Consider the following 16868-nt stretch of genomic DNA (forward strand, 5'->3'; position numbering starts at 1 on the left):
GAAACATTTACAATCACATCAAAAATAAAATATCTAGTAATAAATCTACCTAAGGAGGTAAAAGACCTACACTCAGAAAACTATATAACACTGATGAAAGAAATTGAAGATGACACAAACAGATGGAAAGATATACTGTGTTCATGGATTGTAAGAATTAATATTGTTAAAATGACTATACTACCCAAAGCAATCTACAGATTCAATGTAATCCTTATTAAAATACCAATGCCATTTTTCACAGAACTAGAACAAAAATTTTTTTTAATTTTATGGAAACATAAAAGACACCAAATAGCCAAAACAATCTTGAAAAATAAGAACAGAGCTGGAGATCTCATACTCCTTACTTCAGACTTTACAACAAAGCAAGCATAATCAAAACACTATGCTACTGGCACAAAAACAGACACATATATCAATGGAACAGAATAGAGAGCCCAGAAATAAATCCATTCTCTTACGGTCAATTCACCTATAACAAAGTAGGCAAGACTATACAATGGAGAAAAGACAGTCTCTTCGATAAGTGGTACTGGGAAAATGGGACAACTACACATAAATGAATGAAATTAAAACATTTTCTTACACCATATACAAAAATAAACTCAAAATGGATTAAAGACTTAAATGTAAGACCAGAAACCATAAAACCTGTAGGAAAAAACACAGGCAGAACACTGTGACATAAATTGTAGCAATATAGTTTTTTTGGTCTGCCTCCTAAGGCAAAGGAAACAAAAGCAAAAATAAACAAATCGGACCTAATAAAACTTCAAAGCTTTTGCACAGCCAAGGAAACCATCAACAAAACAAAAAGACAACCTACTATATGGGAGAAAATATTTGCTAATGATAATGCCAAAATATATAAACAGCTCATACAAATTCAATATCAAAAAAGCAAACAACCCTTTGGACAGTGACCTGAGTAGACATTTTTCCAAAGAAGCCATACAGATGGCCAATAGGCACATGAAAAGATGCTCAACATTGTTAATCATCAGAGACACGCAAATTAAAACTACAATATCACCTCACACCTGTCAAAATGGCTATCATCAAAAAGACCTCAAATAACAAATGTTGGCAAGGATGTGGAGAAAAGGAAACCCTTGTACATTGTTGGAGGAAATGTAAATTGGTGCAGCTACAATGGAAAACAGTATGGAGGTTCCTTAAAAAAACTAAAACTAGAGCTTCCATATTATCCAGCAATCCCAATCCTGGGACTATATCTGGAAAAGATGAAAACTCTAATTCAAAAACATGCATGCACCCCAATGTCCATAGTAGCATTATTCACAACAGACAAGATATGGAAGCAACCTAAATGTCCATCAACAGAGGAATGGCTAAAGAAGATGTGTGTGTACATATATATATATATATATATATATATACACACGCACACACACTACATACATATACATACACACACACATACAATGGGGGAGTTCCCTGGCAGTCCAGTTAGGACTCAGTGCTTTCACTGCCATGGCCCAGGTTCAATCCCCGGTCAGGGAACTAAGATCCTGCAAGCCGTGTGCATGGCCAAAAAATACACATGCACATACTGGAATACTACTCAGCCATAAAAAATGAGATTTTTGCCATTTGCAACAACATGCATGGACTTGGAGGATATGATGCTTAGTGAAACAAGTAAGACAGAGAAAGACAAATACTGTGTTCTATTACTTATATGTGCAATCTAAAAACTAAAATGAACTAGTGAATATAACAACAACAAAACAGACTCACAGATATAAAGAACAAACTAGTGGTTACCAGTGGGGAGAGAGAAGGAGGGAGTGGCAAGATAGGGGTAAAGAATGAAGAAGTACAACTACTATGTATAAAATAAACAAGTTACAAGGGTATATTGTACAGTACAGAGAATATAGCAAATATTTCATAATAGAGTATAATTTATAAAAATTTTGAATCACTGTTGTACACCTGAAACTAATATAATATTATAAATCAACTATACCTCAATTAAAAAATAAAAATTTTAAAAACTGTAACTGTGAGTATAACAGCTTTCACTGAGTTCTGTGAGTCTTTCTAAGTAAATTATCAAACCTGAGAATGGTTTGGCGGACCCTTGAAGGGGAGCAAAATTTGCCACCCTAAAGTATGTGTCTTTGGCATAAGGATTATGTTAGGCTGATTATTTTTAAGAAACAGCACACACAGGAGAAGCTCTGAAAACCAAGAAGTTACCCTTTTGTAAGATAAATTTATATTTATGAGGGAAATCTCCGTTTGTAAGAGTTCTCCTCTCTGTACCTGGAAGAGAAGGATGACTCAATCTCTAGAAACTCTTATTAATGGAGAAGACCAAGGCTTAAATCTGTATACCCTTGTTTATTGTGCTTTCCCTAATAACCTCCCCATAACTGGCCTTTCCCCACCCCCACACTCCCCAACATGTTTTGTCTTTAGCTGGAGATGTTATTTAAGGTGACAGCTTGGGCCATTTATGGGAGTTACTCAGTTTTCCTGGGTATCTCCCAGTAAAGGAGATAGATGTTATTAAACTTGTTTGTTTTTCTCCCATTAATTTGTCTTTTATTGGGACCTCCCTGGTGGCGCAGTGGTTAAGAATCCACCTGCCAATGCAGGGGACACGGGTTCGAGCCCTGGTCGGGGAAGATCCCACATGCCGCGGAGCAACTAAGTCCGTGCGCCACAACTAATGAGCCTGTGCTCCAGAGACCATGAGCCACAACTACGGAGCCCGTGAGCCTAGAGCCCGTGCTCCGCAACAAAAGAAGCCACTGCAATGAGAAGCCCGTGCGCCACAACGAACAGCAGCCCCCGCTCACCACAACTAGAGGAAGCCCATGCACAGTAACAAAGATCCAACGTAGCCAACAAATTTTTTTTTTAAAGAAAAAAAATCTGTCTTTTATTACAGGGGTGTCTCAACCAAAAACCTAGAAGGGTAGAGGGAATATTATTTTTCCTCCCTCATGAAACAGAGAGCTAACCTGATTAGGCCTGCCAAAATTAACCTGCCTCTCTTACTTTTAGTCCCTTGCTTTTGATTTATTTTTGATTTATTTTTAAATTTTTTAATGTAATACTTTTTTAATTGAGATATAGTTATTTTACTATGTTGTGTTAGTTTCTGCTGTACAGCAAAGTGGAATTCCCTGTGCTGTAGCTTTTAGTTGATTTAAAACCCCATATAGCTAACAGTTGGTAGCCAAGATAGATCAATAGATAGATATAAATTCCCACTAGCTTCCTTACAGATAACACCTCTGACATATGAATCACTACACTAACAGTTGCTTAAGTTGTTTTTCAGGTACTCAGAGCTAGTTCTTGCCCAGTTCAGACCAGCTGAAACCACTGACCATTCAACTGGACCTGTGTGAGTGTCCAGTGGATGACCTTTTGATGCCAGAGGGCCAAAAGCTCCACCCTCAGAACATGCCACCATTTTCTGAACATGCATCCTATGAAGAGCCATTAAACTTGGCTACACTTGCACAGGCCACTAATTACCTCACTCTTCTTACCTCCTTCCCCACGTCTCAAGCTACCCTGCCTCTTTATCCCATAAATATCCCTAAACCCTATTTTTGGGGAGGCAGACATGAGATTTGTTCTCCCAGTCTCTTAGCTTGGCTGTCTCATGAATAAACATTTTCTCTGCTGCAAACCTCGGTGTCTCAGTGTTTGGCCTGCTGCGCACTGGGCAAACGAACATGCTTTGTTAATACCTATATCCGCAAACTTGGACTTGGTGTCAGAAGTGAGGTTGGTCCTGGGGACTCCCTAACTTTCACCCCCTGTTTCACAAACATCGCTTATATTTCCTGCCACTGTGCCACCAATCATAATGTCCCCAGAATACCCACTCCACCTCCACTGTTTTCCAACAATATCTAACCCTTGCTTTAAGGTCTGCCTCAAATGCCATGTCTTCCACAAAGCCTTTCTTTCTATTTTATTGGGATATAATTCACATACCATAAACTTTACCCACTGAGGTATACAATTAAGTGTTTTTTAGTATATTCACAGCTATATAAACATCACCACAATTCAATTTTAGAACATTTTTCATTGCCCCCAAAAGAAACTCTATATCCATTAGCAGTCATTCCCCATTCCCATCCCACCCCACCCCCAAGAAACCATTGATTTACTTTCTGTCTCTTATAGATTTACCAATTCTGGACCTTTCACATATCATACAATATTGGTCTTTTGAGACTGGCTTCTTTCATTGAGCACTTTTTGGAGGTTTATCCATGTTTTAGCATGTATAGGTACTTCATTCCCCTTTTATTGACAAATAGTATTCCATTGTATAGACAGACCATTTTATTTATCCATTGATGGACACTTGGGTTGTTTCTACTCTTTAGCTATTATGAGAAATCCTCCTATGAACATTCATACAAGTTTCTGTGTGGACATATGTTTTCATGTCCCCTGGGTATACACCTAGGAGTAAAACTGCTGGGTCATACGGTTAACTATGGTTAACATTTTAAGGAATTGTCAAACTCTTTTCCAAGCTGCCTACACCAGCAATTTATGAGAGTTCCAATTTCTCCACATGCTTGTCAACACTTGATATTATCAGTCTTTTTGATTATAGCCATCCTAGCAGATGTGAAATGGTATCTCATTCATGCTTTTGGTTTGCATTTTCCTAATGACTAAAGATGTTGAGTATCTTTTCAAGTGTCTACCTGAATAGAAAAAGAGACTGAATTAGTAATTTTAAAACTTCCTGCCAAAAAACAAACAAAAAAACCCACTGTTCCATTAACAGATGAATGGAAAAAAAAATGTGGTATGTATGTATGCATACATACATACTGTGGAATACTACTCAGCCATAAAAAAGAATAAATGTTGCCATTTGCAGCAACAACTTGGAGTGCATTATGCTAAGTGAAACAAGACAGACAGAGAAAAACAAATAGTATGTGACATCACTTATACATGGAACTTAAAAAATACAACAAATTAGTGAATGTAACAAAAAAGAAGACTCAGATATAGAGAACTAGTGATTAGGAGTAGAGAGAGGGAAGGAGGATGGGTAATACAGGGACAGGGGATTTAGAGGTATGAACTATTAGATATAAAATAAGCTACAAGGATATACTGTACAACAAAGGGAATATACCCAATATTTTATAACTATAAATGAAGCACCTTTAAAAATGGTGCTATAATGAATCACTATATTGTACATCTTTAACTTATACAATATTGTACAGCAACTATACTTCAATTTTTTTTAATTTAAGTAAGTAAATCAATCAATCAATCCCACTGTGCGCCACCTGTAGAGGCTGGGAATTTTCAAAACCAGCAAGTCTAGGCTTCTTTTTAACAGACCTTCCTTCGGCTTCTCTCTCCTCTAGCATTTTCTATAACCAGCAAAAAGAAACAAAAACAAACAAACAAAAACAAAAACACCCAGCTAGCACCTTTAACACTGCCTGGAAATCTCCGTGGCTCCATCACCCAGTTCATTAGGTACATTTTCTACCTTCCACTTACTATAGCCGTGTTGCTAAACTGTCACTGCCAAACCAGCTTCCAAGATTTTTCTCACTTTCCTTTAAACCTTCACCCACATCCTCCTCAATGGCCATCAGACTTCTAAAAAGAGTTCCTTAAAAGCTCTTCAAGCTTTTACTAGCAGTCTCTTCAAAGTCCTTCCAGCTGCCACCCACTGCTGCATTCCATTTGCATTTCTGAAAGCAAAGCCCACCAAACAGATTAACTCATTCACGCATTTGCTCATTCAATAAATATTTACTGAGCATCTTTTACATGCCAGAAAGTTTCTGAAGGACTATCTAATGGAACTTTCATTCTAGCAAAGAAAGAAAGACAATAAATGAACAAGTATACAGCATATAATATGTCTGATGGTGAAAAGTGCCATGGAAAAAAGGTAGTTAGAAGTATGGGGTGTAAAGGATAAGGGAAAGAATGGTTAAGAAAAAACACAACTGACTTTTGAACAAATGAAGGAGCAGAGTGATGTGGCTCTCTAATCCCTTTGCACTTCAGGCACAAATATGTAAAAGTCCCAAGCACAGGTGTACTTGCCTTGAAGGACACCAAGAGGGCCAGTATGGTTGAAGCAGAGGCAGAGAGAAGCGTAGATGAGTTTTAAAAGGCATTAAGAGGGCATACATGGCCAGATGATGCATTGCGGACATTAAAAAGATTTTGGTTTTTACTAGAAGATAGGAAACCACTAGATGGTTTTAAACTTAACAGTGAGCAAAGGGTCACTGTGTCTCACTGTGGCTCAGGTGACAGTAGGAAATGACGAAATTCTAAATACATTTGAAGGCACAGTCCAGAGGGTTCGCTGATGGACTGAAAGTCAATAAAGTTGCAGAATGTCAGAGTGGCATTCAGTGTTCCTCCAAGGCTGGCAGAGAAACCACTGATGACTTAGCCAAGATTTCTGGTATCTTTGCATTTCCATTTCCCTTAGTTATGTCCACTTCTCCTTCTCTGCTACATATTTCAAGGGTAAGGAACTAAACTGCATTTTTTAAAAATTTTATTTTATTTATTTTTTTGGCTGCACCTCGTGGCATGTGGGATCTTAGTTCCCAGACCAGGGATCAAACCCACATCCCCTGCATTGTAAGCACAGAATCTTAACCACTGGACCGCCAGGGAAGTCCCTAAACTGCATTATAAATGAAGAAGAAATAGAAATTATTTTCTAAGTTATAACATTTTAAATATAATACACTTAAGAGACAGCAAACATACAAATCAAATGCTAAATCTTTTTACCTCTTTAACGTATAGGAAAACCTTTGTTAGAAAAATTTCTCAATATTTTAATGTAGAGGCAACAAAGTTAAAACACCACATTTGAAAATCATGTAAATTAAAATGGTCTTTTTAAAAACCCATACTAAAACCCTCATGTCTCACATGGAAGGTACTCCATCATACGTTTATTTAACATTCATTAATCTATTACCAGTGCTTCTGACTAACTGGCTAGAGATAAGGGGTTCCAACAACCCCCTCCTACTCAGAATGCCAATCCCAAGTCCAGGTTATTAACTATACTTCTGACCAGCTGGCTATAGATCAGAGGTTCCCACAATCCCCTCCCTGGTTTGATTAATTTGCTAGAGTGGCTCACAGAACTCACAGAAACATTTTACTTATTAGATCACCGGTTTATTATAAAAGGATATAACTCAGGAACAGCCAGATGGAAGAGATGCATAGGGCAAGGCACGTGGGAAGGTGCACGGAGCTTCCATGCCCTCTCCAGTCACATCACTCTCCCTGCACCTCCACATGTTCACCAACCTGGAAACTCTCCAAATCCTGTCCATTTGGGTTTTTAATGGAGGCTTCATTACATAGACATGACTGATTTAATCAATGGCCATTGGCAACTTAACTCAATTTCCAGCCCTTCTCCCCTCCCTAGAGGTAGGGGAATGAGGGGAATGAAAGTTACAACCCTCAAATTACATGGATGGCTTTCCTGGCAACCAGGCCATCCTTAGGTTACCTAAAGGTTTTCCAAAAGTCACCTCATTAAACATAAAAGACACCATTATTGCTCATAACAAAGGAAATTCCAAGGGTTTCAGGAGCTGTGAGCCAAGAACCGAAGATAAAGACCAAATAAATATGAGAAATATATTTTGGTCAGCTGAATGACCAAATATATATTTCTTATAAGTCACAATATCACAAACAGTTCTGTTTAGGAATCAAGTGGGAAGGGGCATGCTTTCTCAAACACTGGCCACTAGCCTATCCAGCCCTGTGATGAAATAAAATTATTTTGGGGGCAGGACAAGAAAATTTTTAAACATAAAATTCTCTCTCTGCCCATTTGAGCCACTACCCCTACCCTTTAGTGTGCACTGTGTATCTGCATTAGATATTAACCAGTCCCCTTAGAAGACACAGGAACACCTACTTGCCAAAAAGAAGCAATTTCTTCCTGGCACCAGCAAGGTAACTCCTTATGAGAGTATTTCTTTCTCAATCCAGTATTGCCTCTAGGTAAACTCAACTTGTTACTTTGTGTATAACCCTTTGTCTCAAAAACTTATATAACTTTGCCTTGATCTCTAACAGGCAGAAGGTCCTCAGAGCTTTCTGAAAGACTGTTTCCTGGTTTATAATCCTCATGTTGACTTGAATAAAATTTTCTATTTCTTTCTTAAATTGATTGTTAATTTTTTGTTGACACCTGATATTAGAATTCAAACAGTGAGGCCTATTTGATAGTCACTCTAGAAAGAAGCAGGATTCTACAACCTGTAAAAAGGGAATCATTAAGGGACCTCCCTGGTGGCGCAGTGGTTAAGAATCTGCCTGCCAATACAGGGCACACAGGTTTGATCCCTGGTCCGAGAAGATCCCACATGCCTCGGAGCAACTAAGTCAGTGAACCACAACTACTGAGCCTGCACTCTAGAACCTGAGAGCCACAACTACTGAGCCCACATGCCACAACTACTGAAGCCCACGCACCTAGAGCCTGTGCTCTGCAACAAGAGAAGCCACTGCAATGAGAAGCCTGAGCACTGCAACAAAGAGTAGCCCCCACTCACCTCAACTGGAGAAAGCCCGCGCACAGCAACAAAAAAGAGACCTAACGCAGCTAAAAAAATAAATAAAAATTTAAAAAATATATATCTTTAGGAATAAAGTAACAAGAAAGGGAAACAGTGTCAGTGACTGTGGTCATAAGGTTCAGGCCTCCAGAAATCAAGAGGAAGGTAGGGACCAACAGATCCTGGAGAGAGGACTCCTGCCATGCACTAGATCAACAGACAAATGTTTTCATCATAACATCGGAAAGAAAAAGGTGTGATCTGAAGTGTCAGAATTACAGACATAGAAACAAATATTGATTCTCCTCTTCCCTGTAGGGATATTCCCTTTTTCTCTCCTAGCTCCCTTCTACTTCTCTCCTCTTTTTCAATTAAACTGGTACACAGGTTTCCCATCCATCTTACCTCATTCAAGAATGTATTATAAAGGTATAAAAGGCTTACTAACTCCAGGAGTAAAAAATATCCATTTCACATTTTGGTCATTTTTGATAAATATGTTTATTTCCCTACCACCGATAAAGTAGCCTTTCGCCTATATATAGGGGGAAAGGTCACCATTCTATCTATGCTGTAATATGATAAAACACATTTTTGAGCATACTAATTCACACACTAGAGAAGAAAAGTTTGAACAGAAGCAAGCCTAATTAACAAACAAAAAAAAAAGGCTGACACAGACCTTCTCTCAAGAATTCCTGCACCACAGAAAATATGTTTCAGACTCCTGAAGTGACCTACATTTTAGATAGAAGGAAGAGATGTCTGTATTTACTAAACGAAATTATGTTTCATATTCTTAACTTCAAAAATATACATTCTTTAACCCAGTGATTCCACTTCTACAAATTCATCTTACAGATGACTTATTTGATGTACAAAAGGATGTGTATATAAAACTCTTCATTTCAGAAGTGTTTTTAATAGCAAAAGACTAGAGACAGATTTTTATCAAGAAAAGACTTGTAAATGTAAATACTAACTATATATACTTGCTATGGCTGAACGATATCCTCCAAAATTCATATGTTGAAGCTCTAATCCCCACAAGCCATTATTTGGCCATATATACCCTCTCATACCCCTTAGACCTCATTTACTCCTCTTCTGTTTGCCTCACTCTGCTCCAGCAATACTAGCCTTCTTGCTGGCTTCAAGCCAAATACACACACATATCTCTGTCTCTCTCTCCACACACACATACACACAAGAAAAGGACATAGGAGGACACAGGAAGAAGGCAGCTGTCTGCAAGCCCAGGAAGTGCTCAACAGAACCCCACCATACTGGCACCCTGATCTCAGACTTCCAGCCTCCAGAACTATGAAAAAACAAATTTTGTTGTTTAAGCCACACAGTCTACCGTATTTTGTTATGGCACCCAGCTGACTAAGACAACACTACTGCATCTAATGGATACTATTTCATAGGGGAATGCTTTGTAATCCTTAAAAAGAATGAAGCGGCTTTCTGTGAATACTTATGAAATAATCCTTAAGATACACTAAGTGAAACAAGCAAGTTGCACAACAATATATAACATGCTACCATTTAAAAGAATAGTTATGCATTTGCTTGTAGATGCACAGATTATCTCTGGAAGGATACCCAAGAAAGCTGTGGTCTCTGAGATGGGGGAAGGATGGTCATCAATATTAGATATTTTACTGCATATCCTATACATTTTAAATTATGTACCATATGAATCTATTACCTACCCCAAGAAGATTTTTAAGTTAAAAAAGAAATTTTTAAGGAGGTGATTTATTTGTTAAAAATGACTTTAGTTGTAAGACATGTTTAAATGGTCCTCAACTGATTTTGTTCAGCAGCTTGTAGTTACCTACAGGAAAGACGCTCATTAATGGTTTAGATAAGGTTAACCACCTGATCTTTGGACTACTGCCCAAAATATCCAAATCCAGCATACCCTTCTAGTCTCAAATCCCTTTCTACCTGCTCAGTTCAATCTTCCCTGATAACCCCAAGTCATGACAATCTCTCTCGCCTCCAAAAATCACATTTCCCCTGAGACCACTCATCTGGACATATATTGCCTTGCAGTTGTTAAGAGCACTGACCTTTGCAGAAGTCAGAACTGGGCCTGAACCCCTGCTCACTTAGGTAAATTTCTTAATTCAAGCCTCAATTTTTTCATCTATTAAAACAGAGATAATAGACTTCCTAGGTGGCACAGTGGCTAAGAATCCATCTGCCAACGCAGGGGACACGGATTCCATCCGTGCTCCAGGAAGATCCCCCATGCCGCGGAACAGCTAGGCCCATGCGCCACAACTATTGAGCCTGCGCTCTACAGCCTGTGAGCCACAACTATTGAGCCTGTGTGCCACAACTACTGAAGCCCGCGCGCCTAGAGCCTGTGCTCTGCAACAAGAGAAGCCACAACAATGAAAAGCCCGTGCACTGCAACAGAGTAGCCCCCTCTCGCGGCAACTAGAGAAAGCCTGCGTCTAGCAACCAAGACCCAACACAGCCAATAAAGAAAGGAAAACGGAAAAAAAAAACAAAACACAAAAAAACAGGGATAATGACAGTACCTACTTCATTGAATTTTTTGAGCACCTGCCACTGATAAGGCATGTAATGTCCCAGCAAAGTGCCTGACACATAGAAAGCAGTCAGTAAATTACATATCGCCATTATCTGTACATCTCTTTTCTTCTCCACAAGACTGTAAGCAACTTAAGAACAAGAATTCTGCCGTTAGTGCTTGTTTTGAGCCTGTTTTTCACGTGTAAAATGGGTATCATTGTATTACTACTACACAGAATTGTACCAAACAAGATAATCATCTGAAATACTCAGCCCAATGTCCATCTTAAAAATGCTCAATAAACATTAACTATTATTATCTCATACTTTCGTTTCTTTGTAATGACTGACAGAGAATCTTGCATATGTGCCAAACCTGGGTGTGATTTCCAATTCTCCCAGTTGGGTGAACCTGGGTTAATCACCTCACCTCAGCTTCCTCGTTCCCATAATACATATGAAATACTTACTACTGTATGTGGCGCCGAGGGGCTGCTCAATACGTATTAGGCCAGCTCCCCTCCCCGTCTCTATTTCTTCCCCTCAGGTTACCTGTTCTGGGCAGGTAGCTGGCCGGCGACCCGGCAAGCAGGGAAACGGACCCTCGGGGCGCGAACCTCCCAAGATTGCATACGCGGCCACCCCTCCCTACCTCAGCCTCTGCCACCATCCTGCCGGGACTCGAGCTGCGTCCGCTCCATTACGCTCCTCGGAGCAAATTTTCTCTCCACCCTCTACCCTCACCTGGACACCTCGCTGCCCCAGGCTCTCCACGTTTCCCTCCCCCCAGCCTGCCCGCCCGCCTGCCGCCCCCATTTTCTCTCCACCCTTACGAAACCCCATTTTTCATCCTTTTTCAGACTCCAGCCCCTCTCTCCCCTGAACTGACAAAGCTGTTCGTTCTCGGTCCCCGACTCTACCTCCACCACCTCCAGGTCCCCCCAAACTCCTCCGTTCTCACGCCCCTAACCCCTCCCCCACCACCTTCTCTCGCCCCAACGGCCCACCTGCGCTTTCCGCCTCTTCAGCGCCGCCGCGTCCAGCCACACGCCGCAGGCCTCCTCCTCCTCCTCCGGGCCTCTGCGCCTCATGGCCGCTGTGGAGACCAAGCCAACCCGACACACGACTGGGGCTCGGGCGGCCTCAGGGAACCGCCGTAACCGACCCCGCGGACTTTCGGATCTCGCGCCAACGCTGGGGGCGGAGCTATGCCTCAGCCGCGCCGGTACCGCCCTCAGCGTCAGCTCCGCCCCGGCCCAAGCCCCGCCCCTTGCCTAAGCCCCGCCTGCCCGACGGCTTAAGGGTACCAAGGCCAGGTTCTTGCTGGTTTTCTCATTCAGAAGTTGTATTCCGGAACTGTGCCATGTGAATGCGTTCTGGGCATCGCACAAGGGATGCATATTTTCTTTTTGCTGAGCTAGTTGCACTTTCTTACTGAAAACTGTCAGGGCCCAGGGTTTTCCTTGTCGCATCGCTGAATCCTTAACAAACATCTCAAAAGGAAGAGAGAAGGCTCTGGCCCGCCAACTCCAAAGCTGGGGCCCTCAACACTATGCTAAATAGATTACTTTTGTAATTAACAACAAAAAACAAAAAACTATGAAACCTCATGGGAGAGGATTTAGTTCTCTAAAAATCTAAATGAGAACTAAAAATTTGCAGTCAAGAACTAGCTTTCAGTACTGCTTTCCTCGTTTACTGTGTGGCCTTGGATTTTTTTTTTAAGCTCTTTATTGGAATATAATTGCTTTACACTTTTGTACCAGCTTTTGAGGTACACCAAAGTGAGTCAGCTGTATTTATACATATATCCCCATATCCCCTCCCTCCCGCGACTCCCTCCCACCCTCCCTGTCCCGGCCCTCTAAGGCATCACCCATCATCGAGTTGATCTCCCTTTGTTATACAGCAACTTCCCATTAGCTATCTGTTTTACAGGTGGTAGTGTATATATGTCTATGCTACTCTCTCACTTCATCCCAGCTTCCCCTTCGCCCCCCCCCCCAACCCCGTGTCCTCCAGTCCATTCTCTGCATCTGCATCTTTATTCTTAACCTGTCACTGGGTTCATCAGAACCATTTTTTTAGATTCCACATATATGAGTTAGCATACAATATTTGCTTTTCTCTTTCTGGCTTACTTCACTCTGTATGACAGTCTCTAGGTCTATCCACTTCATTACATATAGCTCCATTTCATTCCTTTTTATGGCTGAGTAATATTCCATTATATATATGTGCCACATCTTTTTTATCCATTCATCTGTTGATGGGCATTTAGGTTGCTTCCATGTCCTGGCTATTGTAAATAGTGCTGCAATAAACATTATGGTACTTGTTTCTTTTTGGATTATGGTTTTCTCTGGGTATATGCCTAGTAGTGGGATTACTGGATCATATGGTAATTCCATTTTTAGTTTTTTAAGGAACCTCTAAACTGTTTTCCATAGTGGCTATACCAACCTACATTCCCACCAACAGTGCAGGATGGCCTTGGATTTTAAAGAGGATCAAGTAAGGTTTGTGAAATACTTTGTAAATTCTGAAAGCCCCTCAGAAAAGCAAAAATGCTGGCAACCATATCCACAATCTCCACAGATGTAATGTATGTGTAACAGGATATGTTAGCAGTTGAGGGGTATTTCTTACTCATTCAGGGTTTTTTCGCTTTTCTTACCTGTACTTCCTAATTTTCCTTCACTGTACATATATTGCCATATATTGCTTAAGTACTGTGGAAAAGGCAACACTGTAAACATTAACATATAACAATGTTATAAAAGTTAAAGCATAAGATCCTCCTTGATTGAAGGACCAAAAAGTTAAATCTTTGTCAAATTAGATATTTTTAAACACATTCTTTTAACTTCTAAAACTTATTTAGTAATAAAACTGCCCCACCTTTCCTACCAAAAAAAAAGACACCACCCCCACCCCCAGGCAAAGATAAAACAGGATCTGTCCCCTCCTCCCTATGCCCACCCCCAGCCTCCCTCTGAAAACCTCCTCCAACACAGTGAGCAGGTCCAAGGGGCACCAGGGCTCCCTCTCTAGGATAGGAGACAAGAAGCAAAGAGGCAGCTGTTATCACAGTCACTTTATTGCATCCAGGACATCAGAGTCCAGACCACCCCTAACTCCAGCCCCAAAGAACTCCTCTTTCCATACCTCTTGACCTTTGGACAGGTTTTTCCCTCTGCCTAGAATGCCCTTCCTCTTCTCCATTTGTAACCTCCTATTCACCCTTCCCAACCCAAGACCCTGAGGGTCCCAGGCAGCACTAATTATTTCCTCCTCAGCGCTTCCCCTGACAGTTCATTCCGATATTAAAGCCTTTACCATCTTGCATTGATCCACGGAGCCTAGTCAATGGCCTGCCTCTGATCAGAGGCCCAAGAAACACTGAACGGATAAACACTGAATCGTAAGAAAAGGGACCCAGCAAAGATGCTGGGAACAGGATGTGCAGGACATAGAGGCCAGAGCTAGGAGGGTTGGGGCTCACTGTCTGGGACAGTGACTGAAGAGGTGTGGGCCACTGGATGGGATCCATTTCTACGTGGCACAATCTTCTACTTTTGGGGGCTCTCTGGAGCATCAAAACTTCAGGCTGGGGTTCAAGGAATGGTAAGATCCTACATACACTTGGGGCCTGTCCTTTCCCTATCCACCAGTGAAATCTGGGTAGAGGGGAGTTGTTGATGCTTCCCTTGTCTCTCAGCTCAGATCTGACGCTGACCTAAATCCCAACTTCACCCCCTCCCAGATAATCCGGAAGCCCCAGGCCAGGGTCTTGGCCCCAGCTGATCCCCCATCCTCACCCCTAAGTGAGAGGCAATGTGGGGAGGCAAATCAGGGACCAGGGTGGCCCACATCTTCCTCTTTCCCTATCCCAGGGCAGGGAGCTGGGGCAGGCCCAGCCGTGGACCCCAGCAGCTCCAGCCAATCCTCAAATCCAAGGACTGGCCAGTGCCGCCCTTGGCAGCTGAGGTATGCACAGAGAGTCACCGCAGGCCAGACACAAACAATTTTACCAGGGCTTGTTCCCATCTGGAGCCAAGCCCAGACCCTTGGGCCCCATTATAAGTCCCTCCCTACCAGCTGCCACCCCCCTTCACTGGGTCTTCCGATCGACATTGAGTTTGCGCCGTACCAGCTGGCTCAGGAGGAATGCCGTGAGGATGCTGCTGCCTACGGTAAGCAAGAAGAGGCCGGAGAAGTTGTGGGGCCAGCGGGTGTGCAGAGGCTCATAGATGGGCCGCCGGGCCTCATAGTCCAGTGCCACGGCCTCCAGCTGAGCCAGTGTGCACAGCACCAAGAAGACATGGAAGAGCTGGTGGCCCTGCCCAAAGACGTGGCAGCTGCCAGGGAACCAGCGCTCAGGCATGAAAGCAGAGAAGAAAGCGGCAGCCAGCAGAAAGAAAACCATCTGGCATTTGTGGTAGAGAAGAGCTGGGTCATCCATGGCAGGGTCGGGGGACACGAGGATGCGGTGCGCCACGGGGCTGATGTCCAGTGCATAGGCCAGGGCCGAGGGCACCTCCTGGCAAGTGCGGCCCAGCAGGCCGGGCTTCTGGATGTACTTGTTGTAGCAGGAGCCAGTGCAGGAAAGCCAGGCGAGAAAGGCAGCCATGGGCAGGAAAATGGTCTGCACCTGGGCATGCCAGGCGGGCTCAATGGCGTAATAGAAGTGTGCCAGGGCACTGCCAAACTGGTACACAGCCACACCCACATAGTCCAAGAAGAAGAAGCTATAATGCCAGAACTCGGACTTGGCCTGCAGGAGGTGAGCCAAGGCACTGAGGGAGAGGTAGGTGAAGGAGGCAAGGACAATCAAGAAGAGGGGCAGGGCGTGTGGGTCTCCCCAGAAGTCCACGGTCCCCACAAAGATGGCCAGCCGTAGCAGCAGCACCAGGGCCGCCAGCAGGTGAGTCCAGACATTCACCGCCTCATTGTGTTGCTGGAACAGCGTGCGGAAGTAGAAGCGCCAGGTCCGATGGAGCGGCCGGTAGCCCACATAGATGTACGGCTTCCAGAAGAGGGGCGGCACCTCGGCTCGGTCCACTGTGAACACAGGCTCTGGCTGCACAGATGGCCGAGGCTCCTGGTGAACCTGCCGCAAACTGGTCAGGAAGTGGCTGAGCTTCTGGGCCACCATTGTGGCCGTGGCTGTGGGCCCGGCAAGGAGCTGGGAAAGAGGCCCAAGCAAGGTCAGGGGGCTGATGTCCTCACCCTCCTGCCCCATGAGCAGCAGCTGGGGGGCTGTGCTGCCCAGGTCCTCCTCCCTCTTCCCCATCCCCTCATCCCTACACTGAGTTTAGGGGGAAAGGAGTCATCCTAAGGGAGCTCAGCTCCAACTCATAATTGTTCTGCTCCCTGATGTATCCCAAGTGCCTAGAATGGTGCCTGGCACATAATAGGTGCTCAATCAGTGTTAGAGGCATGCGTTAATTAATGAGGCTCACTATGTCAGCCAACTCCTTTCCAGTCCAGGCTCCATACAGCAACCCCTATCGTTTTCTCCTGTGTTCATGCTGCCATCAGTGTTCACCTGGTGGCGACAAAGAACTTGCTCACAGACCTGCTGCCTCTACCTTTAGCTCCTTCAGAGTGGCCAGTCTCCCATTGACCCTCCATTATCCTACATGATCTGCTCCGACTACCTCTCTCAGCCTTATTACTCAACCACAGTGCACGTCATAT

The 16868-nt window shown here is 43.0% G+C and overlaps 2 protein-coding genes across 2 annotated transcripts in view; both read right to left on the minus strand.

The window, feature by feature from the left end:
• Positions 1-12338, minus strand: part of AUNIP (aurora kinase A and ninein interacting protein) — a 21117-nt gene extending 8779 nt beyond the window's left edge. Inside the window, 1 exon segment of the mRNA XM_057700764.1 lies at positions 12173-12338. Coding sequence (XP_057556747.1) covers positions 12173-12256 — 84 coding nt within the window. The 5' untranslated portion in view covers positions 12257-12338.
• A 2941-nt stretch (positions 12339-15279) lies between these two features.
• Positions 15280-16410, minus strand: PAQR7 (progestin and adipoQ receptor family member 7). The gene has a single exon (XM_057700362.1). It carries the CDS (start codon positions 16408-16410, stop codon positions 15280-15282), a length of 1131 nt encoding a protein of 376 aa, XP_057556345.1.
• Positions 16411-16868: the final 458 nt, after the last annotated feature.

This window comes from Hippopotamus amphibius, chromosome 1, assembly GCF_030028045.1.
Source record: "Hippopotamus amphibius kiboko isolate mHipAmp2 chromosome 1, mHipAmp2.hap2, whole genome shotgun sequence".
NCBI classification, from domain to species: Eukaryota; Metazoa; Chordata; class Mammalia; order Artiodactyla; family Hippopotamidae; genus Hippopotamus; species Hippopotamus amphibius.